At 43.2% G+C, this 26,101-nt stretch overlaps 1 protein-coding gene across 1 annotated transcript in view; it reads left to right on the top strand.

The window, feature by feature from the left end:
* T265_14559 (hypothetical protein) overlaps positions 1-24,491 on the top strand; it is a gene marked incomplete at both ends in the record, with an annotated part of 79,650 nt that extends 55,159 nt beyond the window's left edge. The window contains 10 exons of the mRNA XM_009174174.1: positions 151-705; positions 2,517-2,705; positions 4,856-5,266; positions 6,071-6,314; positions 9,426-9,634; positions 11,364-11,452; positions 13,356-13,473; positions 15,265-15,434; positions 20,394-20,598; positions 24,231-24,491. Coding sequence (XP_009172438.1) covers positions 151-705; positions 2,517-2,705; positions 4,856-5,266; positions 6,071-6,314; positions 9,426-9,634; positions 11,364-11,452; positions 13,356-13,473; positions 15,265-15,434; positions 20,394-20,598; positions 24,231-24,491 — 2,451 coding nt within the window. The remainder of the gene's footprint in view (positions 1-150; positions 706-2,516; positions 2,706-4,855; positions 5,267-6,070; positions 6,315-9,425; positions 9,635-11,363; positions 11,453-13,355; positions 13,474-15,264; positions 15,435-20,393; positions 20,599-24,230) is intronic.
* Positions 24,492-26,101: the final 1,610 nt, after the last annotated feature.

Here is a 26,101-nt window from a genome sequence, read left to right as displayed (position 1 = left end):
TTCTGCTTTTGAAAGTTACCTGATTGATGTAATCCTCTGAAACTTAGTCGTTTCTCCTTGATGAAGGCAATTTTATACTAAGCTTAAGATTCTTTCTTTTCCTAAAATTAACGGTAACTTTTTGTTTCTGATTTTCTTATTTCATTTGAGGTTGCCGATCGAATTCTGGCAGAAGAGGAATCTGCTCAACCTTTGGAAACGTCTGTTGAGGGGGAGAAGGGTTGGATACCTCGGTTGGGTGAACCACTTGATCTACTCTTACCACTGTTGCTTCCGGAGGATTCCTATCCCTCTGATAATCCGATCCCCGGAGATCTGAACGAAGAGCCTGTCAGTTGTGACAGTGGTATTTGCAGTCGTCCCAACTCGGCGCGTGAGCAGCGCGATACTAGTGATAATGATGCCGAGGATAAACACTCCAATGAACCACTGATTACCGTCGAATCAGTTCGACAGTTTCTTGCTCCTGCGATAAGCAATGGTTGGTGCCGTTTATCAGTAAGGCCGATTTGTGATGCTCAAAGCAACACTGAATCACACCACTCCCTATGTTGGAATGTATATTTGAAAGACTCACGTCTCCTAAATGGCACCTCAGACGATCCTGTGATCAATGAACAGTCATCACCAAGTGTGCTCGCTGAATCCAGTTACACCTCTCAGCCAGAACCGATCGATCCACCTTCTGGTCGCTCATTAAAACTGGTAGGTAACCCCATCAGTAGTATTGCATGTACTGAGCTCCATCAGTCATCAGTGATGGGGCAATTTCGGTAAAGTATCGCGTTGCAGTTGATTCAGACGTTTCACTTTCGATTCGCGCAACAGGAGCTGTGAGATAATTTGGGAAACGATTGCCCGATGGCCAAGGTCTCCTCATATGAACACTACATACCAGGTCTGCAATTCTGTTTCCTTCTATTAAAATACGCGAGTGACCCGCCATATAAACCACCCTTGGTTTCCTTATTCCAGATTACAACACGTAACTAATCAATGATGCTGTGCAAGTAGCTGTTTTATGCACAGGAACAGCCATTGTATCTTGTTTCTTCAACTGCATAGCACAAATTACGTTCATATTGAATTGGGTGTATTTTCAAAGTAAACGTTGATACTCACGACGCAAGTTTGCTTGGAACGAATGCTTGGCCATTAACTCTCTGTGTATCCAGGAGACCCCATATGCCGGCTTACGCACAATAACCTTTAGGTGATAGGTAGGCAGGTCATGTTATCCGATCAACCATCTATGGCACCATTGCGAAACGTTTTCCCAAAACTGACATTGTAAGCCCTCGACTTACATATACTGTCGCGTCGGGTCAAGTTGGATTAGCTTAGGGCGAGAGAGATTTGATGCCTGTATGCGCTCATTGAACTGATGGTATGGTGTATGGAAAGAGCACAAGACCAGTCTGTCTCGATATACCCAGAAGTGACATAGGAAATGCGATTCACCTAAGTTGTGTTCAGCAAACACCTTGTGGAGTATTCAGGCCCACCATGTGTAGACCTCAAGAACAGTGAGCTTTCATTATCATTTAGCATTGCCCGTTTCTTTGAAAACAAGTCTAGTCGTCGCTGCATAACTTCGCGAAAGCCTAATTCCTTTTATGCCTCCACATGGCACTGTAATCGGTTTAGCTTGCAGACGAGTTGCTTAGAACACTGGATTTGGAGGCATTTATCAGTCCGGGATGGAGCATGTGATAACTTCGCGGCATAATGTGATGCTTACGGTGGCGTTCGTAGTTTAGGATCAGACTTATCCTGCAACCTTCAGCAATCAGCTCCCTAGTTCTATAGATAACAGAGTAAGCCTCGTTGAGACGAATGGAAAAGGAGGCCAATTTATGGCCATTCTAACTCGGTTATCAATCAGAGAAGCACGAATTTCAAGCACAGGTAGGTTGAAAGATATGCATAGAACCCGGCGGAACTTCTTTTCTAATCAGAAAAGTATCGTTAGTGTCGCCTTTTCCTCTTTTTTCCATTCTTCCCTCTCTCTCTCCAGGAGATAATTTTTCGGTTTTTCGTTATACTGTTCCAAGTTCGTGATGTTTATATTCTACGATGGATATATTCCTGGAGTATTAGAGCACTATCAACCAAATGTCACTATCACTGCCAAATAAGTCTAGAGAAAGTGCTGGAAAATGGTTACATTCATATGTAGGAAAGAGGGACAAGCAAAATTGTGCCTAATTTGTGGCATAATAACTGATCCATCATAGGCAAGTACCAGTTCCGCAATTTGATTTATTCCGTCGAGTTATATACAGATATAAAGAAAGCTTTTTCGCTCACTCGGTCGGTATGCAAATTTTCTGTTTCAAATCAACAATTTTTTCCTCGCACTTCTTTTGGTCATTCACCTTTGTTTGCCCACTTATTTGCTTTCGGCGAGAGCGGGAAGCCTCAGGTCTCTGGGACTAGGTCGTAAATCTGGTATTCACCGAGATTGTACATGGTCCGTCTTTCTTGTTTAACCTATCTCGACCTCTCTATTCTAGGAGCCCGATTCCCATCCGTCGGAGGTTGTTTCCGCGACGGATGAGGACTGCCCTCTGACGAACGCCCAGCTTCCCACTTCGGATTCGTTTCATGAGTACATAGCCTCGCTTTGCAGCAGCCACAGACCGGTGACTGTCGTTGTACCGAAGATTGGGCAGAGCTTGGGATTAAGCATAGTCGCCGCCAAGGTGTGTTCCCCTCCAATCCATAACGAATCTGTCATATTTTTTAACGTCAGCTCGTATTTGCGTTTTTGATGTAAGTAAAAAAGGGCTGCAGCCTAATAACTTTTAATGTTTCATTGCCATAGCCGAGTAGATGATAATCGCTATAGCATACATCTCTTAGCATTTGTACTTCTGCTTTCGTTTCATTCAGTTGTGTGCGTTAGATCACTTTGAAAACGGTTTGGCACCTGGTAGCTTAGTGGAAATTGAATTGATCTCATGAGGTATGGTGTATGGACTTTGTCCATTTAGGCATTTCTACACATCTTCACTATCTTCAGTTGATTTTGTCCGCACGGTTTTCGTAACTGTATAAATCGAGTGCGCCAATTTCCACCGTTAAGTCAACCGGTAAAATATCTCCGAGGCTTCACGTTGACTGATAGATACCAACGATACACATTAGGTTCTCAGACGATCAACGGACTAGACGATCTTGCCTTTGAACTGGTGACACTTTTAGATCCGAGGTATCGAACATTGTGATTTCGATGTCTTTTTTCTGGGTTCGAGATATCATAGGACGAAAGGGATTTGATTTGTGTCAACCCCTGACTTTTCAGTCAGTCATCCGCCTTGAATGACGTTACTTTACACTCCATAGTCCAAATTCACTCAGGCAATTTATTCTTTTTTATCAGGGATAGTGTAGCTGCGGGACATGTTAACTATTTTCATTTTCCGCGGATGATCGGAGCTGGAGCAGCTCCTCTTCAATTCACCGGTGATAAAATTTGTCGGGAAATCTCGAATTTTAATACAATATGTATCGTGATACGGATCGCCTTGTCTGACATGAAGCGTTGTTAACGCTTCCCTCCCCCCGTAGGCAATGAACGCTGAGTCGTAAGTGGCACCGACAATGGTTTTTGTGCACTCTGTACATTACCGCTCGAACGATTCCAATTTGCTGTGGTAACTGAGAATTCCTCATTGCACTCTTCACAATCGTTTCGTTAAGGTCATGTAGATTGCCTGACTGTTTCATTTATCCGCCACGTTGCACGTATCTCCAAATAACTTCCATCGAATTCAATGTTGACCAAAGTCTCCTCCATGATGTCTTCGCACTCCCCTTGTGCGACATAAATTTGTTGTTATATCTGCAGCTGGGGAGAATAGTATGAAGTGTCACGCACACGACACGTGTTATTTGCTATATTTAATAACAGTCTGTGGTTATTCCGTTGTCTGATCTGAGTAGTCCGATCCGACAATGCACACCTGTCCTCTTTGACAAATTGGTTCCATATTTCAACTCCATTTTCTCTAATTCATCAGCACACACGTGCACATACAGACATGCTCCTGTTTTAATTTCATTTGCAAATCAATAAAAATCTAATTTCCAAATGGCCTAACAATATGTCTGTCCATGTGTTAGCTTCCTTCTTCCACATGTATATACGGCATTCTTGTTTTTGGTTTGGATGCTGTCTCAACCAACGGCACAGCTCTTGGTTGATTAATGATCCCGAAACAGGCATTTAAAACCTGTGCGCGTCTGACTCTCATTCTCACATTTTTCCTGTCTATTGCATACTTAGTCTGCATTACAACCCCCTCCCACTCACTGCCCACCCTCACTCTGTCGAGTCTGGTAGTCTTCCCTCTGTCTAATTCATAGATTTTGTGATCGCGTTGCTTTTACTATCATTTTTATTAATCTGAAAATCTTTCAGCTCACACCCACACAACAAAACGGATGAATGAGTTTCACCTCACTCGAGTTTTCCTACTGCGACTACCGAATGCATTATTAATTAAGTTTATATTTCTATTCTTTCTCCTGAACCGTCTGAGTCTGCGGCTTTCCACGACGGCAAAACTGCGCTCATTCCAGTCAAACAAATTGTGGTTCTGAACCATGACATAAACCAACATAGATATTGGTGTCTAGTCATTTTTAATCTGAGTTGTGACAGTTTACTTAGTTTTCGTCTACCAAATTTAGAATCTGCGAAGAATCTGACAGTTCGGCCATTTCACGCAAATAAAAGTGAAGCGCTTAGGTAATCGTGTTTTCACGCTCACTCTATCCGTGTGTATATTTACAGTAACCTACTTTTTAAACGTCAACAAAGCAGCTATATTTTGGTTTTATATTTCAGTCGGAAGATGGACGTGACCTAGGGATTTACGTGAGAGCGATTGTCTCAGGAAGTGGCGCGAGTCGAGCCAGGGTTGTACCGGTTTCTTCCGAGACCCACTCGGAAGATCTGCCCGTGTTGCGTGCCAGTGACCATCTTTTGGCTGTCAACAACCGATCCGTGTTGGGACTGTCTCAAGAAGCTGCTGCGCAGTTGGTTGCTTCAGCTGGACCTGAGGTTACGCTGACTGTTGTACATAGCCCAAACGTGAGTAACCTTGCCTGTGAACGACAGACCGATCCAGTAGAACAAGCTTCTTCGAGTTGTCCCGAATGTCAACTGCGTGCGTGTTTTCGAGTGAATCCAGTTGCAGCTTCTGTTTTCATGGAATCCATATGCGAACCAGAGAAGTCTAATGTGGATGACTATTCGGTTAGTAAACCGTATAGACCTTTCTATTTCTAATGCCCCTATATACTCAGGTCCGAGTGCAGAAAAATCGTTGTCCACTGATTCCCGTTTATCAAGTGATCTTTTCAGTTACCTCTCATTAGTCACAATTAACTCCGAGCTTATCGAATTTTGGTCTCCATCTCTTTATCAAACTGTGTTGTAGCTGGTCGATCTTTTTCTCGAGCTGTAGCCGCCCCTCCTTTTTTTTATAACTTCATGTTTTATACGACCTTACTAATGTGTCCCAATACTCCAGGCAGGTTGAATTCACTTGTTAAACACCCCAGCATACAACTCACATCCGGTCATCAGACGTTTCTTATCTCCTGATAGGTCCTCTTCCTCCTAATAATCCGACCACTAACTCACTTTGCACAAGTTTTCTTCTTAGATGCGAAGCATCGCTCAGTGATAAATAAACCCACCGTTGGTTTTCCAACTTTCTAAAACATTCATTTTGTGTGGACGGAAGTTGCGTTGGTTGCAGCCGCTATACTCTTGCTTACTGAAGCTAAGAAAAGTGATGAGGTATACAATAAAACCAGCCCCTCCCCGAGCATTGAAAGCAAACTGAAACTCATTCGTGGACGAATCCAACTACACTATTGTGACTCATCCGGAACTGTTTAACTTCAGTGACCAGTTTAGTGTGGTCTTAGTCGTACGGATTTGTTGCTGGATTCCTAGCCAATAATCAGTCTTTCCAAATAGTGAGTTTTAAACAAAAACGTTGTCCATTGCGTGCATTATGCCAGCCGTGTTTTCCCATTTTGACACTTTCAGGGCGCTGAACCCCCACCGATTCCTTCTGCTCTCGGACCAGTGATGCACCTGCCACACACTCGAGCGTACGGGCCATCTGATTGGACGCGCTCAGACCCGTCAAACCGGTCGGTTTCCACTGTACAAGAGTCCAACTTCATGTCTAAATCGGCCACCGGCAGCCTTCAGTCTTCAGAGCAAGCCGTATTGGCACAGCGGCACCATGCACTTCCAAGTTCTACGTACACTTCCTCTGTTTCTCTGGGTGGATCATATGCATCGAGAAATTCAGATGGGCAAGGCCTGGATAGAAATTCTGAAGGGCTCAGCGTCACCTATCAGCAGAACTCGGCAAGCAAGTGACACACAACTCCTGTTCATTGTTTCATTTTGTATACGCGTCTTATCTGAATACTTTTCAGATAAGCTATATAATCGAATTCGCCAGTTACCCTGAGATTTAGTTGTTTGGCGTTAAAGGGTTTTATAAATTCATGTGCACGGTTGTCTCATTATATACTTTTTACACTCCACGAGCATAAGCTGTGTCTTGCGACTTTTCGATTCCGTGACTTTCCCTTTCGAGAAATTCATGATAATAATGCCATTGAACACTTCTTAAAATTTTTTTTCCCACTGCTTCATTGTTAGTTGCCTATGGATATTGTCGTTTGAAACGAAGCTAACCGGCGTTTCGTCTTCTTCGGAAATCTCGATTAACACATAGCTTAAAAATCTGAAGTCTCCTGTGACACCAGAGCGCTACTGGAACTTATAAACTTTAAACCAAATGGCCAGTATGATAACTCCCAACCCGAATGAACTTCGCCACTGGGAAACGCTCGTTTTAACCTGTCCATGAGGTTAGGCTTTCTTCAAGTTTGATATATGAGATCGACCACCAGTTTGTGGGAGAAGTACGCGAAGAAATGGTACTTTTCCCCTCAAAATACTTGTTTGTTCCCACTGAGTTCGTTTCTTGAAATAAGTGTTGTACGACCTATACTGAAGATCTATCATTTTAAATATTGCTTTGTTTTCTCGTCCAAAGCTCGATTGGCGCCCACCACTGTTATGTGTGGTATTTAACGCGTTTCTACTCTGAAGTGTATACTAATTGTATTCTGTCTTTGAATGTTTGTTTATGGGTGGTTTTCCAGCTTAACAGGAGTTAACTTCTTCTAGCGTGTCGAATGGTGAGTAATCCAGCATGTCGTGATGAAGCAGAACCGTTGGGACTGCGGATCACATTTCAGAGTGCCTGAGACATGTATTAGGTTTGCCCAACCGCAGCCCACCGAAAGGAGCGTTGTTTTTATCCAAAACACTCACTGCCAAAAATCTCCGCCTCGCTAATCCCCAAAATGGCTTGGTGGTTAAGGCGTGAACGTACTGACCACAAGATCCACGGTTCGAACCCAGCTCCGGCATTGCTACTATTCCTGTCTATTCCTGGGTAAACTGACAGTGTCTCATCTCCCATACCTCCTTAAGGTGGTATAGCAGCTAGCCACCGAAAGGGTGTTACGAATTGTTGTTGTTATCAGCATAGAAGATTGTAAGCAAAACGGCCTCAGTCTGTTAGAGCGATGTTGGACTTTCGAGCACTGTTGACTTGTTGGGAAATCCATACTGTGTATCAAGTTTGAGTTTACACTGTTGGACTATTCATCGACGTGCGCTGGGCTTGTGTCGAGTAAGTATAGCAGCGAACGCCGACCCGAATACTGTTCAGATACGTTTATTTCAGTAGTGCCTAAAACTATGGACATGTTGTTGTTGATCATTCTTCCTGGGGATATTGGGCTGTTTTTGTCAATTATTTTTCCACTGCGGCGCTCATTTCTCACTATTGAATGGCACTGAAGCGTATATTCATTACCGGTGTATTGCTGTCGATGATGACTCGGTGTGCACTGGCATAGAAGAGATCGTCGTAACCAACCACAGCCTGATTACTCTTTTTCGGATTGAGGAATTAGGGTGGTAGCATTAGCAAGAAGGAAGTCAAACTGGATGGTACACCCCAATTTCAGGCTCTAGTAGTAATAATATAGGATTCTGTGTTTTTGTTTGACTTTGTTAATGTGTCTTGTAAGCAGTTTCAAAGGCACAAGTGTGTTGGCTTTTGCCACAAACTTACGTTTTTAATTGTCATCTTGTCTTTGAATTGTGTAGTGTTTTTCTTTAGTCTTCCATAGGTAATTGGTTTGATAAAATCCACATTCAGGAAACAAATCGTACAGTCACTATGAATTATCCAGCCCCTCCAGAGACAGGGGATGTTTTCGATCAACTTTCCTCAGGAGTAGTTCCCGTCCGTGGAATGTTTCATCGTGGAAATGCTCAGAACCAACTGTGTACCATTTTGGGGTTGCCACACTCGAAGAGCGGAAACCATTTTCAATTAATTTGTTCATTCGTACGTGATTAGCGTAGTTAAAACAGGCACTCCTACTACCAGAGGGAAAATAAATTAGTAACAACAAACGGAAAACGACATTAAGAGGCCCTAATTATCTTGATAGTATTTTTTGTTGAACATCCGTCTACCATCTCGTAATTGTTTGAATTCGCGTCACCACTTAGTGATTTTGAATGGTGAGTTACACGTAATTTCTACGGATCGGACCATATTAGTCATCACAATGGTCCAGCCTAGTTACATACTACTTTCCGCGTGCATTCCTATCAGTGCTGCACTTTTCCTTCGTTTGCTAAGCCTTATCCTTTGATCACGCAAAATTAACATGCCATTAATCCTTCTCAACACTTGTGACATTTCTGGGGCCTTTGGAGGCAAGGCCTGGCCCCGAACTTTCCTTCATCCAGCCTGCCCATACTTAAGAAGACCGGGAGTCTCGGTTTCAGATTCAGGTGAAATGTCCCATTCGAAGGGGCTTTATATGTGCGTTAACTTGAAATCTGTTTGACTTATGATCAGCCGAACAGTCATCTTGGAGTTGCCAAGTTACCAAGTTACCAACTTCCTGTTTAACATGGGTATCCACATGAAAAACACATTTCCACTCGCTAGTCCATGTATGGTTCACATGTGATCCTATTTTATAATTGAACAGCATACAGACAAAAATTCGGTTTCAGTCTGAATACTGATACGTAATGCTAGTTCCTGCTGCACATTAAAACCTGATCCATTGTGGTTAAGTTTGCTTAAGTGGACCGCGTGCAATTCTGAGGTCCTATCAGGTACTCAATTTGCCCAATAGTGACTCCTCAATCAGATTTGTGGGCCTTATGGTATTTTTGCATCTCCAACACCTAATGTACCTAGTGATATTAACCAGTAAAAATGTTATCCCACAATGGTACGGAAGTTTCCTAATGTTGTTTCGCTTCCCAATCCACTCATCAGTCGTTCGCGATGGGAATCATATGGCCGTTTCCAATATACGCGACGCCTACGAGGCCACCATTTCCGAGTACAGTCTAGGTACGAGCATGGAGCCGTCTGAGCTGTCATTTGGTGCACAGGTTTCCGTTCGTGTTCCGGACTGGCCCACGATTGACAAGCCTTGTCATCGTCCCAAAGGACAGTCAGCAAGTTTCGATGACTGGGTTGCAGTAAGTGAATAAATACCATGCCTTAGGTCATACTGGTTGAGTTTCTCCACTTAAATCTCTGTAACCGTAATTGTTCTATGGCTATAGTGTAGGCCGTTGATCGTGCCACTAAACCCATATAAGTGTGTAGCTCCTTGCGTGTTTTAGCAGTTTATGCCCTACAAGCGATTCTATTTCAACCCACCAAGTCTGTTCCATTATTGTGCTCCACATGTTTGCAAACACGCACATCCAGCCGGTTTGCACTCTGGGAAACTGATTTCGACTTCTTTTGGAGCCCTTGAACGTTTTTTGAACTACATTCCATTTATTCGGGATGATCGGTTGGGGGAACTATATCGTAGCTGTGCACTAGTCATCTGTACGCATTACCAAACGGCTGCATTTATGACGGCCAAAACGTCATCACTATCATCACGGTGATTTGCAGTACATCCCAGGGGTATAGATTAGATCGATAAGCTGAATCTGTTGGAAAAGCCGATTAGTCCGATGTGCAACCTTACACACGTAACACCCGGTGGTGCCCTCAAACAAGCTCCTGTTTTCAGAAGCGTTCACATGGGAACCGCCTGAAACGTTTTGCATCTATATTCGCCACCGGGCTTGGACGGTGCACAAAAGCGCCAGCCATGTTTCAACAGATCCGACGCACTATCGCGACTCACTAATTCAAGCAGGTCAGAACCAGAGGATACTGTAGTCGCAACAATTGCCTTGGAACCCGAGGTGAACCGCGTAATATCGAATTCCCCCAGCTACTGCTGACCTGGTTCGCCAGGCTACTGACCTGTGTTGCAGCAGGTCATCAAGCACCACCCCAATCAATGGCTGTCTGCCTGCCCAAAACACGAATGGAGACTTTAATTCAACCAGCATGATGCACTATTACTAGCCGACGGATGTCTTTTATTTTCAGAACGCGTTGTAATTCCAAAGGATTACAACCAGCCATACTGAACCAGTTTTCGACCTGATTTTTGGCGCTAATACACGCTGTGCACCTTTGGTGGTTGTTTATTGACGGGAACTCTAGTTTGGTAGCTTCAGACCAAGAACCCAGCTGAGAATTCGCCGTTGTTACCATATTGTACGAAACCTTCGACACCATATGTTGTGCGACACTTCGGCTTTCAGCATTTTACGGCAGTTCGTTCAGTATTTGTGTTAATTGTTGGTCGTTCGATTAAAAATAAACACCCGAAGAATTCTAACACATCATTATCTATTTAAAACGGTTGTACGGCTACTATGCTACTGTTTCTAATTCATGTTGCCAAGGCTTGAAGAATTTGAGTATGTGCGAATGTTAATCTTTGAGGACTTGACTCACTGTAGGCACGTGTGTGGCCATCCTTTACGTTGAATGCGATGGAATCAGTCTTCATTTCTCTTATGTTCTTGTCATTTTTCTTGTTTTTTGTTAATAAGAATACACTCTGCGATATTTGCGTCTCAGAAGTGCCTGACGCCAATGTGACTTGCTCTGTTCTAGGAGAAAGTAAATGACACCTTATTGTCAGTATTTTAAGCAATGAAGAATTGGTATGTATTTTTTGAGCAGTGTCATTTTGAGTCGTTTGGTTGGTATCCGTTGTTAGTACTCAGCCTATTTGACGAATAGCGACAAGCCCCAGTTCTCACTTGGTTTCTATAATAGTTCACTAAAGAGATCAAGGTTGATGCAAACATACGAATCAACTGTTAACATATTTTCCTACCCACGCAGGCCTCCCGTTTACAAGAATTTTGCGAAAAATTCGCCAGTGAGCTTGAAACACAGCTTCATGAGAACGAACTTATGCTATCCAAGCAGCAGTAAGTCTTCTGTGATCCTGTATTCCTGAATCTCTTTTGGACATTGGAACCAAAAACTTCTCAGATCAACTGACGACGGCCTCGTACTGATGACTCCTGTTTGCGCGAAGCTTCTCCACATTGGTGAGGGTGGTTCTAACCAACTTGGGCGTTGGACGTCGCCGGTGGCCGAACACATTCTAAAGCACCACCGAGCGTTAAAACATGATGGCCACATTAATGTCCCAACCAAACAGACATCATTTTAGTGATTCAATCATCATGTTTGTAAATTCATCTACAGCTTTCACATTACACCAACTAGTACTATTGACCTAAAGCTAGAAACTCGGGAGAATTTGCGCTTTCGCAAACAACCAGGCGACACCAGGCGAACTCACCGTAATTTAGCTTTGACAAAGCCAAAAATCAACTCGTCCGCTCCGAAGCGACTAATCTGCGTAGGATACTACGTCCAACTTTGTTCTTTATTCCAGCTCATCACGAAGCAACAGACCATTTAGACTGAATTTCATTGAACGAATATCAACCGGTGCATTCAAAGTCCTAGTCTATGTTCAGAGAGATTTGAGGTTCTCTTTGAGACTGGTTGGATTTTACTGTTTGGTTAAGTTACGTTTTTTCCCGTATAAATGAGGCAACTAGCTGTGTAATTTGTTCCATTTCTATTTTACGTGGCACACGACCTCACGTAGTTCTCCGGTTACAGTTTCGCTATCACCTCGTTCAGAGTGACATGGAGGAATACAATAATTTAGACTGGAACATGTCGCGCGGTGTTCCACAGCGTGCAATAAAAAGGGCTTGTTTCAGCTGTTGCTGCGTTTTCTTGTGTGGGTCATCACCTTCGGGGACACCATCTTCTCCACTGAATGTGATTTCAAGATTGATACTAGATGCTTACATCTTTATATAATTTTTTCTGAGTTCACTACCCTTTCTGATCTGTTTGGTTTGTCAGATGTATCTTACTCGTGTAAATGGGCATTAATTGTTTATGGTATTCTAACTTGAAGACACATTACAGTTAACAATTCTAAAAGTCCTCTCAACCAATCATATGTAGCAGATGGAGGAGAGTTCCCAGTCAAGCGTTAGGGGGCGCAAAACAGTTTACAACAACCGATAGAGTAGCAGATGGAGGAGAGTTCCCAGTCAAGCGTTAGGGGGCGCAAAACAGTTTACAACCAACCGATAGATCACTGTCGACTAGATGGCTTGGATGGTATGCCGCGTGTTCGTTACCAGGATGTCTGTAATTCTAGCTCAAAAGTGGCATTCCGGCCATTCACGTTCCTACTCAGCAGCTCGGCAGCATTTCATATTTTGTGCACTCCTCGTGGTCTTCGAAATGGTACTTTTTGGCAACGGTTTAAGGTTGTTGGCATGTGAATCAGTTCCAGTCGACTCTCATCGATTCCTACTGGTTGGTTACCTTCAACAACGAAGCTTTGAGCCTATGTAACACGGCTAATGGCAAGTTGCCTGTGTGTCGTAAAGCTGGACCAATCATTCCCCTTGCATTCTATACCAGTCAACATTGATTCGCTTCTAGGGCAACGTGACTGAGTGTAAGGCTATGATTCCCTGCAAATTTATTGGTTTTTCCACTAGGTTTCTTTTTTCAAACAAACTTCAAAGTGGAAATTCGGCTGGCAGTTTGAGTACCCAACTACGAATTGACCTTAAGTTCCGAACTTTAGTCGGAACTGCTCGTCTTACTGACACCGCCAGTTCTTCATTCTAGCTGTTTAAGTAGTAAATTTGTTTCCCCTAACCAAGGTGTTCCAGTTTAGTTGCCAACCAGGCACCAGAAGCTAGTAGTCACTGTCATTGAAAAGTTTTTGTTGTATGCTGGATATGTACTCAACTGTGTGACTCTTCCACCCCACCTTATTTCAAGAACCGAAGGTCGCACCAGCCGGACGGACCGCATGAATCATCTGCAAAACGCTTCTTCAGTGGACGAGACAACCAGTGATGCCTGTTCTTCCCTAAGCCGACCTTCATTACCGACGCAGGTGAGTTCGCACGCTGTCGTGTCTCAGCATTTAAAGGATAGTGTAAATCTTACGCGTCTTTTTCCCTTGTGGGTTTTTTGTGTGCTGTGATTTGTAGTCTCTGATTCTGTCCTAAACAATTCCTAAACCATTCCAGTATATATTTTACTAGAGACCGATACAACCCTGGATGGTAACTAGAAAGCGTACGTGAACTGCCGTTCCACTGAATTACAGTCGCCTTGCTTAAAGCAGACTTGCTGAGCGTCATCCCAATGGATGAGTTTTAGTCAAGTGAATCACTACCATGACACCACTGTGGATAACGGAGTTGAATTGCTTTAGGGAACTAATAGTTATTATGAGCGCAACAAATCGCCATCAGGTTCTTGAAATATAATTTGGTTGATCTGTTACTGCAGCGTTTTGTCAGTACGGGACGTCCGCTCACTTATGAGTGGTAACACTCACCCATCGCCCCCCCCCCTGAGTGGCAACACCTCTCTAACTTTTATTTCAATTTTACCATACCCTCGGGGAGAAATATCGCCTACGTTGGAGGTCATCCGCCTGAGCAATACTATCCGTTGCTTTATTCAGCAATAACCCTTCTCCTCCAGTCATCTATTAAACTTTCTTATAGTGCACTGTGCCATCTACAGATTTACACACTTCAGTGCATTCAGAATTACAGCTGCTCAGAAACAGATCTTCTGCATCAAGCCTGCGTTCAGACAAGCAGACGTATCTCCGCCTTTTTACTTAATGGATCGTTCGTCACTAGATCGCACGTAGATGCGATATGTACGGGGATAGGAACAGATACATGGCTGTTTACTTTGCTCCATTACTTCACTGAAAGGCCTGTACGACATTGTCACACTAGACAGCTTGCACTTTCAATCATGCATCCTGGAACGCGGCAGTAGGCCATCATCGGTCCATAATCCAAACCACATTATCGTGCATCGTCTCGTCGTTGCGCCTATTAGTTGTCAGGCCGTACGGTGCAAACAAAACCAAAGTCACTTGCACTACCAAGCCGTGTGCTTCAATGGTCGAGCTCCTGCTCAACTTACAGAGATGATTGCGCTATTCGTATGCCCGGTATGCTTACTAGATCGATGGCGACTGTTGTTTCAGCGAACGAAATCTCCTAAAGGGCCTTCTGACGGCATGCAGTTCTGGAAAAACAACATTCAAGCTAATAGATACTTGATCAGGACGCCCAATCTTGTCAAGTAAATTTGACCTCAGAGCTTTTCCTGCTATCTGTATATCCGAAATGAGCTGTCCCAAATTGTGGAGGATCAGCGACTGGCTTTCACGCTCATCAACGCGGGAGAACATTTTATTTTACACCTCATCTGTTGTTTGCCTTGCTAGGATATTGACTCAAGTGGAAACAATAAACTAGGAATTAGGACGCGTAATCGCAGTATAATCTGGGTTGGTACGATACACAGAAGGACATGGTGGATATGGTTTGCAATTCACTCAACTCCGTAACTTGAAAATACAAGCTATCAAGCGTAAACATCTTCATTGGAGTAGTAAATTAAGTTCTGCAGTAATGTATGTGCGGAAATATCCGTGGAAACTTGCGACCCGCTTTCATATGCGAAGCAATAAAGAATGGCCCGTGAGCATTTTCGTAGGGCAATATGCTTTGCAGAATCGTGCATTATCACAGCTGTAAATTAGGTGGTGATTTAGAGACGTTTTCGTATTGTAGTTGTGGGTAGTCTTCCGCATCATCCCTAACAAATGCTCGCTCATACTATTTTATGTTCTGTTCTACGGGTCCCTCAGGACGAAACGAACTCTCTCCCTCGGCAAGCATCCCGTTTCCAAAGAGAATCTACTGGCCAGCAACACGTTGGAGGCTCAACAGCTCCTCGAATTTTCGTCCCCACTGTATCTGTCCTCCCATCCAATGCCAATCGCCCTGCCGAAACGCCCAAACCAAAACATCGAACAAAGTATGTCTTTTTACCTTCCCCTACGTTTTCCCTCCATCAAAGTAAAATACTCGACTGTCGAAATTCAGTGGTGATTTTTTTCAGACACACTTCTTGTTTACTGTAGTTTTGCTGCGTACTTTCGAACCTTGTGGCAGTTCGTGTCATAACTCAGCCTATTTTGTCTGTCCGTCGATCGTTTTTTAGAAAATATCATTGTTTGTCCTGCTGCACCCCCAGTCTGTTTGTTTAACTGGCAAGTGCACGTTGTGTAAAATTCCTGTGACCATTGAAATTGATGTGCCTTAGTTAAGTCTTTTCAAGTTAATATTCGAATTCGGCTTGTAATACCCTCTGATATTCTTGTACGGTATCAACCGTATCAACCATGTTTTTACCATCAGCTTATCTTGCTTCTTGACCGGTGTTCCTGTTACCTCAATGACACCGTACTGATTTGCTTCATGATGCATAACACACTTCGAAGATATGATCGGTTAGCACCGTAAATTGGTAAGTTCTGAAAGGAGGGTCCGTTCGGTTGACCAGTGAATATCTCCTTAGAATGTCGACTTTGAACAGCGAACCAGAGTAAACATGCATTATTTCAGATTCATATACAGGATTTTCCTTTGCCTTTACCCGGCTCTGTTCTTCTCGTTAACCTACCAATCCTTCATAAATGCTTACGACCTGTCCCGGTTTGTAGCTTATGGTAGGGATTGTACTCACTCGCTCAAGTGGGGCGTTTTGTCTTCCACACTGACCTAAACAGTTGTGAGAGTAACAAAATCCGACTGTCGACCAATTTTCGCTTTCCCAACATCGGCTTGTTTGATCCAAACAGAAGTGGCTTGCTTGTGGGTTTTGTCAACTCTCGAGAGGCCTATGGAGATACAAAGAGTCATAACTCCAGGCGTTCCGAGGTCACACGGAAGATTTGTCTAAATGAGCAAAAAGTATAAGCCTCGTACACGAAAGGCTTGAACCATTTTTGTGCCAGCTGCCGTGTACCAGGTGATATTTTCAGGGCTTCGATACATGCTAAATTAGTTCAGATTGATTTCTTTACACTAAGTATTTTTACCAAAAAAATAAAAGCAGTGGCCTTCCACTGACCTACGGTATGCTAAATACGCCAGTCAGCTTGTCGCTCATGTGAAGTGGTTAGTGATCATGACTGCCTCCGAATACATCTTCGGAGGATGTATTAACACTTAAAAGTTCCGGGCCGAATTCGGCCCCGATAGTGTTCTCAAGATTGAGTGCCGTGTGATGTTTACTATGGAATTTCTAAAGTGTAAACAGTCAATTGGATGTAATAGTGGAAATCCTTGAAATCGTTTGCCCATGTTAACCGAAGCGTCGGATTACAACACCTCATTTGACTTCAAAAGTTCCAGATGTATTAATGCTTTTATGATTACCGCTATCGGTAGTGGTGTGAAGTGATTTTCTTAACATCCACTTGAGGTTTCGTCCTGCCAGTGAAGCCAGTCTGTGTTGAAAATCCAAAAAGCACTGTGCTGCTGCTTTATCCGTATTGGGCATCATCGGAAGTGAGAGTTTCGAACTCGCCATCTTCCGAAAATAATTGAACACGTAGACAATTGGCCACGAGCGACTGATCAACTCTCAAACAGACAGGACATAGCGTCACTCAGGAAGGGTTGAAAGCAACCGTCATCTAAGCCTTCTGGGACTGTTGGACGAAAATTGATCGTCACAGGATGTTTCTAACGATTTATCAGTGTTAGTTCGATCTTACCTTCTAGTGGGCTTATTCGTTGTTTACTACTCTAGCATGTCGTTAACTAAGCCAGTTGCTGTGACGCTGTTTAATGGTATCGGGCTCCTGTCACCCCAAGAGCTCAGAAGAATTGCGTTCTTCACGTTTATGGAAACTCTAAAAGGAATCCAAATTATGTTAGACTCAAATGTGGCAGTTTGTGCAGTTGTAATCAGCGGTCTATAGTAAATGGCCTCAAATTATTTCTGATTCCTTAGATAATTTGCAAGTGCAAATCTCGTTTTGCTAGCCAGAAAACTGTTGCAGGTTGCCATATTCTTCCTCTTATCTTCTGTGAGGTTTTCGCTCTAGATTTTTATCCAACCATTCATCTGGGGAGTAAAGACAAAGATAAACCCATTTCGTCAGTGACATTTCAGTACAGTACCGTCCAGTCTTCATCTGAGATCAATTCACAAATCGCTGTTTTGGGCAAGTTAGACTAGTATTCTTTGCGATTAGTCTCACCAGACCTGTCTCAGCTCGTTAGCTGAACGATTATTTACCTTTCACTGTTCGACCATGTCTTGCGCGCGATTTTGTGGCTTAAAGACATCAGTTTCCCGAAAGCTGTGCTGAGTTCCAGTTGAATTTGCTTCCCTCGAGGTAGAACAACTGAAAGGAAAGAGTGATTTTTCTCCGGTTCGAACGTAGCTATGATGTAATTTGTGAGGAACTTTTCTGAAAAGGCCATCTATTTCATGTATAGGATGCTCAAACTTTACTAACACCGGTTTGCTTCCTGTAGTATGATTTTTCTACATACCTGCTGATTTTACACTTGATATTGCTCTCTATCTCTTCCTTTTTCATGTCTCTCTATTCGTCGAACAGGTTTATACTTGTATCGGTAATCCCCACTCCCACCCCATGTCAGTTAATTTGCACGCTAAAGCGATTCTTCATGTAGTTCATCAATCAAGAGTAAAAACTAAACCTGTCATAATTAGTGAACATTGACGGATTTCTTCCGTAGACGTAACTAATTGTTTTATCCGTGGAAGGCTGCTACTACGTTTGTCAACCAAACAGCAGTAAACTTTCTTCGTCCTGTACTCTTGTACACTGTACACGTTGAGGTACTGGCATCGCGGTTGATCCGTGTACTGGTTGTCACTTTGCACCTAACCAAATCTTATTCACTTAGGAAGATGAATTCCCTAGGCCTCACACTTCTTGGTTATAACAAACTGTGTGTTTCTAGGTTGTTCTATGCGTGGACTTTTTCGCTTACTTGGGGGACAAGTCCCACTGGCGGACTTGCATACCGACACGAATGCAACGTTTTCGCTGTTCTGGATAGAACAGCGAACAAAGTCTGAAACTCTCTCTCAAACTTCATGAACTGGTAGATCGGACAGGGCGGTTTGAATCGAGGCAAACATAGTACATCTGCTTAGTTTGATACTCGCATTTCAAGGAATGTGCATTTTGTGCTCTGCAATTGATAGAAACCCCAGTCCTTTATTTCAACTGTTTCGACCTCATACAGTCGATACAGTTGTGACCTACAGATAAATAAGTGGCTTTGGAGATGCAATGTATTTTCGCTTCGCGCATCGGAAACTTCCACAGCTAAATTTTCATAGCGTACAATTCAAGTTCATCCTTTCAGAGTTTCTGTGTACGCAACTATTTTTAGCGTAGCCTTTTCTTAATAGGTTTGTTTCTGGATTCTAGATGCTGATAACTTGTGTGGCTATGTCCATAAAACCATAAAGACCAAGACGCGAGAAACTTAAATTTCGATTCAGTCTAGTGCAGCATGTGAACTGCATAGAGAATTATGTGCCTTATGCAGCTGGTTTGGGACCATTTTAAACTGCTCAGTGTTGCGTCTTCCTATACATCTTCTCCGGTGAACCTCAAGGAACAATCCGAGGTACCAGTGTTCTGAAGGCTCGATTACTGATTTCGTGCAGCTAAACTCTGAATAATCTTGGAATCTTCTATGTTTGTTAGTTAAACAGCTCGATTTCGACAGCTTTGGGTGCCGGGTAATGTGCTTGTTCTGGTGACCACGACCCTTGTAGTCGTTTTAGTCGTCTCATGTTTTTGTCACATCAGACTTAGATTTCCTGTTCAAACAAACAAGTCCTTAGAGTCACAAATGGAAATATTACATGAATATTTGTCAGAATTGTTTTCACAACAGCTGTTACTCTGGTGGGTCTTTCACTCAGTCACTTTCTAAGAAATGAGAATTCACACTTTTGGCGGACAACCGGATGCATGTACAGCAGTCCCACTTAATGCATGCTCACTACTTTAAGTCGATTCACGTGTACATCTGCTTTGTGGTCTCATTTCTATTCACTGCAGTTCTGACACTCCATAAATTCATTATATCCTCACCCACCGGTTCCTAATTTTGCTTGCAAGCCAGCGAACGATTCTGAGTTACTTAGCGACGCAAGCTTGTTGGTGCGATTATACTTTTATGTGGGAGTTGGAAGCACAATCCGAACAGGCCTGTCGAAACCATACGTTCGCTGAAGTGATGGAGTTTTAGCATAACCTCACTTGTTTCCGTGTTCGCTTTATTTGTTCTGTATGTCCAACTATGTTTCCAACTATTTTCGTATATTTCGCACAGTTGTCCTATAGAATTCCCCATTTGAATCTTTTGTTTCAGCTGGCCTCTCTGCTCACCAGCTCATTTGAGAACTAGGTTATGAATAATTTTGGTCGATATTTTGTTCGATCTCGTATTCGCATATAGCGTCCGGTTCAGGAGTCGTTTTCGTGATCATCGCGATTGCTTCCTCGTTTTGTTATCCGTCAGTGGATCGTTCGGCACGCTAGCCACGATTTTCATTTTCAAACCACAGTACGCTTACACGTGCACTCTAGTTCCTTATTTTCTGCGCCTCGTGTAAACACGATTCATTCCAATATCTCTCCAAACTGCTAGCCCCATTCTTCAGTGACTCAGCTCAGCTTTCCGGTGTCCGACTTTTGGAACTAGCAGATTGTGAATGTATACGGTGTGCATCATAAGATAACCGCATTTGGGCGTTGTCTCTAGTGCTTTTCCATACATCGACCCATTTTGATGCCGTTCACCTTCAAAAATTGATCTTTTCATGGTCTGCTTCTCGGGACATCTTTTTGGTTCTTCCGTCGTTACATTAGTCCCGTTCAAAAAATGCTGTCTACCTCCCATCCGTTGCCGAATGTCCTTATTCTAGCAACCATTCATCTGACTTTTGGGCATCCAAATCGCTGGGTGACTTGGCTTCATTGGAGCAAACCCTAAGCTCTCCATCAAACAATCTTGGCGGCGCAAAACATCCCACAAAAACCACTTTGCAACGACGACATACCACTTTGACAAGCAATCGTCTCAATTTGGGACCCAGACCGGAACCACCGCATCATGGGTCGTTCAATCGCGTACAGTCATAGGCTCTTCAAGTCAGTCACTGGTAAGATGTCTTATTTTCTTCCGCATTCTTCTAAATCCGTAGTACACCGTGAGAGCATGTTTCTCAGTCACAACAGAAATCGATTATCGACCGAATCCAACACGTTGATCTAGAATGCATTCTGTTCCTATTAGATAACTTATAGCTTCCACCAATGCAGCATCCTTGAAAAGCAAGTGCCTACGAAATAACGAAATATCCTGGTCCCCATATCATCTGAATCCGGGAGTAAGTCTCCCCAAGGCAATCCACGCCTGGTAGGCTTGGCAGCAAACTACCTTCTGTGCAAGGAAAAAACGGAAGTTGATACCCGGGGAGCTGAATAATGAGGACGCGGGTGATTGTCGCAGTGACCCTCGTGAGTGTCTTATACGCCCGCAAGTACCGTTGGACCTGTAGATCGCAACACTTAAGGAATTACACAGATCTGCCGATAGCTGCCGATTAGCACCAATTGCGTTTGCGTCCAAAATACATTGACTTCATGATGTTCTATGACGTTGGCGCAATCTCAGAGAACTAGGATAACATTCTTATAGATATCTATGTAGATTTGCGTGACTTCTCCCGCTGAATCTCGGGATTTAGTAAAACACAGCCAACTGCACTTTTGTGCCACTTGTGATTCTGGCTCAGCGGTTGCCATGGGACATTCGAACTAAAATTGGTTTCTCCTTATGAAGGGAATAGTCAAAGTGATCTTAAGTGAACAGAGAACAAGGAAGTTATCCAATTCTCCCAGTTACACACTAACTTGGTTTTGACGGGAGACCCAATCGAATCCCGCTGAATCTCGTTTCTGGTGAGCCCCGTGAAAGAGTTCATGGGCTATGGAAAGTTCTAGAAACGTCATTAGTAGTGTGTTACGCCTTGGCGTCAGTAAAACTCATGTGCGCATCGTCACAAGTAACAAGACGATCTTGTGGAAGAGTACTGTAGTTCGTATTCACGTGGCCCGGGCATCATATTAAAAAAACTTGTATAGCTCAGTATGAAGCGTCTAGTGGTGTGTACCAGCCGGAATGAAACCAAACTTTAAAGCATTAAACCATTGCCCCCATATTGAGCCGACTCTTTGGTAAACTCCAGTTGTTATCGGCGTTCTTCGTCAATACGCTTCTAAATAATGAATCTGGTCTTCCAAAGACAAAACGAGAGTAATTTTTCTTGTACCCATCGCCGTAAGCAAGTGTTGGAATAAGTTATCTTCCTGTAGGTTGGTCACATATTTCTCGTAACTCACTCGCACGTGCTTCAATGCACGGTTTTTAGTTTGGTCTGAGTTTGAGATAGCTCAGAGGTTAAGTCGTGAACTCATTGATTAAAGGGTTCGTGGTTCGAACTCAACCCCGGCATCCGGACTGCTCTTGTCTCGGCGTGAGAAACCTGGGAGTAATTCAGCCTTCATGCCCCCTTCCAGTGGCATGATAGCCATGCATGGAAAAGGTGTTACGGCTAAACGCTTATTATTATTATTACTATTATCTGGGTTTCGCAGAACTGCGTTTCAAGCTGTTCCATCTCGGCTGCGTTGGATGGGTCTGAGAAAAATACCGTTTCGAAAACAGGTGTGCACCAGTGCGGCACCTCACACCTACCATTTTCATCTTGTTCTTGTAACTTCGTAAAGGTAGCTCTCGCAGTGACTAACGAGTTTCCAAAACTCCCGTTTTTATCCCGCTGCCAGGCTTTAACAACCTATCTTACTGTCAATCTTCAAACAGCTGTGACTGGCTAAGGTCACTAATTTCGTGCCTCGCTTTTTTCCGCGTTGCACCAGGGGTGCCCCATCTTCTGTTGATTTTTTGGTTGCTTTTTCGAGCCGTTGCTTGTATTTTTAGCCTCTGCGTCTGACTTGGGGATTTGTATGTCAAGTTTGCGGATTTACGGTTGATAACTGCCTGTCAGGAACGTAAAAAACATGTGGTGCCGACCATTCCTTCTTTAGCAGTTGGTTGAGTTTGGAGCCCAATATAGTGCTGAACCGGAATGATTCCTTGTTACGTACAACTGCTATCATAATAATACCGATCGACCGGCTAATTTTGCCCTAACAAATTTGACTTGTTAGTAGCTAGATTTCGCCAGAACATGAGGCTTACGATGTTGCACTACTTGCTTGGTTAACAAAAAAGGGAAGAATTTTTCATTGGTTTTAAACGGCTGGCCAATTGCTTCCTAAAATTGGGGATCATAGATGAGGTACTCAGTTTCACTGATCTGCGGGTTACATACTCTAGATACGTGTAAGTTCAAATCAGGTCGTATCAATGTAAAATGGCCTATTGTAACCATTTCGACATATCTGTTGAGCTGCTTAATTTGTTACATGCATCATATGGAACTCATTCGTCTTACCCGGGGCTGTAGCATGTCATGACGTTTTCTCGTCGGCTCGGTAGAGACAAAACAAAGAGGAGGATAAAGTCTCTCAGCAACAAAGCGGTATGCAAAAGTCGTTCTTTATGGGATTCCTTTTCAACGAGAACAATGCAATCGCTAGAACGACTAAACGTACAGCCTCAGCATTAAAACGGACACAGTGGTGCACCATCCCTGGTTCTCATTCAACCACAGACACCACTCTCTTCAATCAAGAAAGAACAACTATCAGGTTCATACCCCAACTGGTAGCCTGCGGAGCACAGAATAGGCGGGTTTCAATGCTCGGACGAAAGCGCATTTATTCAGATGGCAACCCAATCCTTGACAATTATCCACTTTTCCGCCACTTCTGTTTGCTCTGACCTCATTTCACTCATTCATCGAAACGTACATGTTCTAATGCTCCCCAGGACACAGGAGTTAATCGATTAATGCCAGCCCTGTGTTTTCAGAAGGAACTCAATTTAACTAAGCCTATGTTTCTCAAATAACCGTATGACTAACCACTGATTGATAAGCAGTCCTCATACACGTCACTTCTCACTCATTGTGGAGACATTGTGACCATTTGTCTCCTGATGATTGGTAATGTAGTGCTGATGGGCCGATGCGCAAAGCATTTACCTATCAAATTCGGTTTTCTCACTTCCAAAGCACCAGGCTGTAACTTCAAATGGGACATCGTTTCTACGATGTTCAGGCAAGTTCTGGTAGCAATGTTTCGAATTCGAATCCACTTACGAATTTTTATCAGTTGTTTGAAAAATCCGTCGCGAATTAGACGGACAGTATGACAGCCGTCCACGTGGAACGCAACACTAGGTGTGCATCTGGAATAACTTGACCATAATGCCCAGTTGGTCGCAAATGTCGATTTCGAATGTTGGACGAATCAGATCAGCGAATCTCACAATTATAGCTCCATCTCATTCTTAGAGTGAGTGAAAAATATTTCGTTTTTTGTCTCTCCCTTTTTATGCGGAAATATGTACGGGTTGCGTTCAGTAGTTTAGTGGTATTCAACGTTGTTTCAATAAACTATTGATCATACTACTGACTAGTCTAGTAAGCTACTGAACCTATCCTCGGCCGGTTGTGTGTTTCGCCTCAAAGCAAGAAACATTAAGTGTGTGGTACGAAAAAAACAATAAGCATCAGCAGAGCATGCTTTTTGTTGCTGTCATTGTAAATCTCTCTTGTTGGTTTCTTTCACAGCAACTCACAAACTTTCCACCTCGTCATCTAATCGCATCGCATTTTCAACATACTCCGACAGCTCTACTTCATGTCAGTCTCCAGGTTCCATGCGAAGATGGCTTGATGACAAAATGTACATTTGCTTTGGCTTTCACGTTTCAATCAATTTTCTATTCAATCGTGCCCCCTATCCCGCCCTCTTATTTCTCTTTTGCTGCTCTTTGGCCAGTTCATATCGATCAGTTCATATCTCTTGTACATATTGCATTCCGATTTTGAATATATTCTCAAGGCTTATAAGCCTTTGATCTTCTCATGAAGTGAGACAAAGTGCTCACGTAGCGCCCTAACAGGATTGAGCTATGAGTCCTCATACCGATGCCAACCTCGGCATCCGAACGCTCCTGCGTAGGCTTGGACAACTTGACACAATGTCGGCCTTCATCCCTCCCTCGCGTCGCGTGGCAGCTGAGCACCGAAAGGGTGTTACAGATGTTTGATTATTTACTGTTTATATTATATCCGAGCTAGGTGTTTGAACGAATCACAAATAGTTGTTTTGACGAATAGCTATGTTCCCGTGGTAACGGGTCCAGACGAAACCAAAGACTATCTTCAAAGACTATCCATTACTGCTCGTAATGGAAGTCATATATCACACCAAAGATGGATCTCTTGTTCCATTTTAGCGGCCTTAGGCCTTTAAACGTCACCACTGAACTAGATGCCATAGTTCGTGCTTTTTCCCTCAGTTTGATATCCACCGTGCTCTTTCAGTTGGTGTTTAGAGTTCAGTCTGAAGCCCCGTCACGTCAACCTGATCGTCTTCTTGGTCATCGTTTGGCAATGCGCACTTTCTGTTTCTTACTGCTCACCTTTTACTGATTCTTTGTGCTAGAATGAGGGTCTGTTCACTTGAATTGCGGATACTCTAAAACACAGTAATGTATATGTATATGTTTAGTGGACGAACGCAGTGAGGGCTGTTGGCTTCACCCACTATCCACCACGTTCTTTTCGATTGTACTGGAGAATTTGTTAGTCTGATTGATTGTATGGCTATACTCTGGCCTAATACACAAGATCTTCGAGACGTAATGTGAATAAAACTCCAAATAGTGTGAGGGAAGACTGTCGGTAGACCACAGAATATCACTATCCAAGGCTTATACGGGTTGCAGAATTTAGTATGAAGCTTTCCAAAAAGGTGGTGAAAATATTTGACGTTACGCACTCTATCACTGTCGATCGGATGAGCTAACTTGGGGATAACTCTTACCGTGATTATCATATCATAAACGAGAACTTCAGGGTATTCAGAGTTTACAGTTAAAGCTTACCAATGATTTTACCGTCTGTTTATATGAACGCGAATGGTGTTGGCAGATTCCCACGAAACAGTGAAAAATTGCGACTTCAATCTCTTACTGATTACTGCAGCAATAAACACGAAACCAAGTCACCTGGTGAACCACGTGAATAGCAGTCGGCATCGCACTCCTCGGAGACGAGCGCAACCCAAGCGTGTAATACGGATTCGCTTTAGTCTTATGAATAATAGATTCTGAGAATCAACCGTTTTACTTAAGTGAATAAACCCACGACATTCTAATGAAGGGAGTTGGATGTGGAGATCCCATGGCACGTCTTGAATTAGGCCTTTTTCACATAACAGCTAAATGTGGCATAAATCTACCGATTGTTCCAAAACGTTTACGAAAAAGGTAGCATCGTACGTTTTTTGTCGTACTATGATTGAATTTTGTCTGTTTGTGTTGACGCTATCAGAGGTTACTAGTTTTGGGTCATAATGACAGCATTTTGAACAGGAGCGGTGAACTTTGACGTCCAGTGGTATTTTTTCCGAAGCTAGATGGCCGCAGCAGTTT

Source organism: Opisthorchis viverrini (assembly GCF_000715545.1).
Source record: "Opisthorchis viverrini unplaced genomic scaffold opera_v5_213, whole genome shotgun sequence".
Lineage (NCBI taxonomy): Eukaryota > Metazoa > Platyhelminthes > Trematoda > Opisthorchiida > Opisthorchiidae > Opisthorchis > Opisthorchis viverrini.
This window is presented reverse-complemented; position numbering and strand designations above follow the sequence as displayed.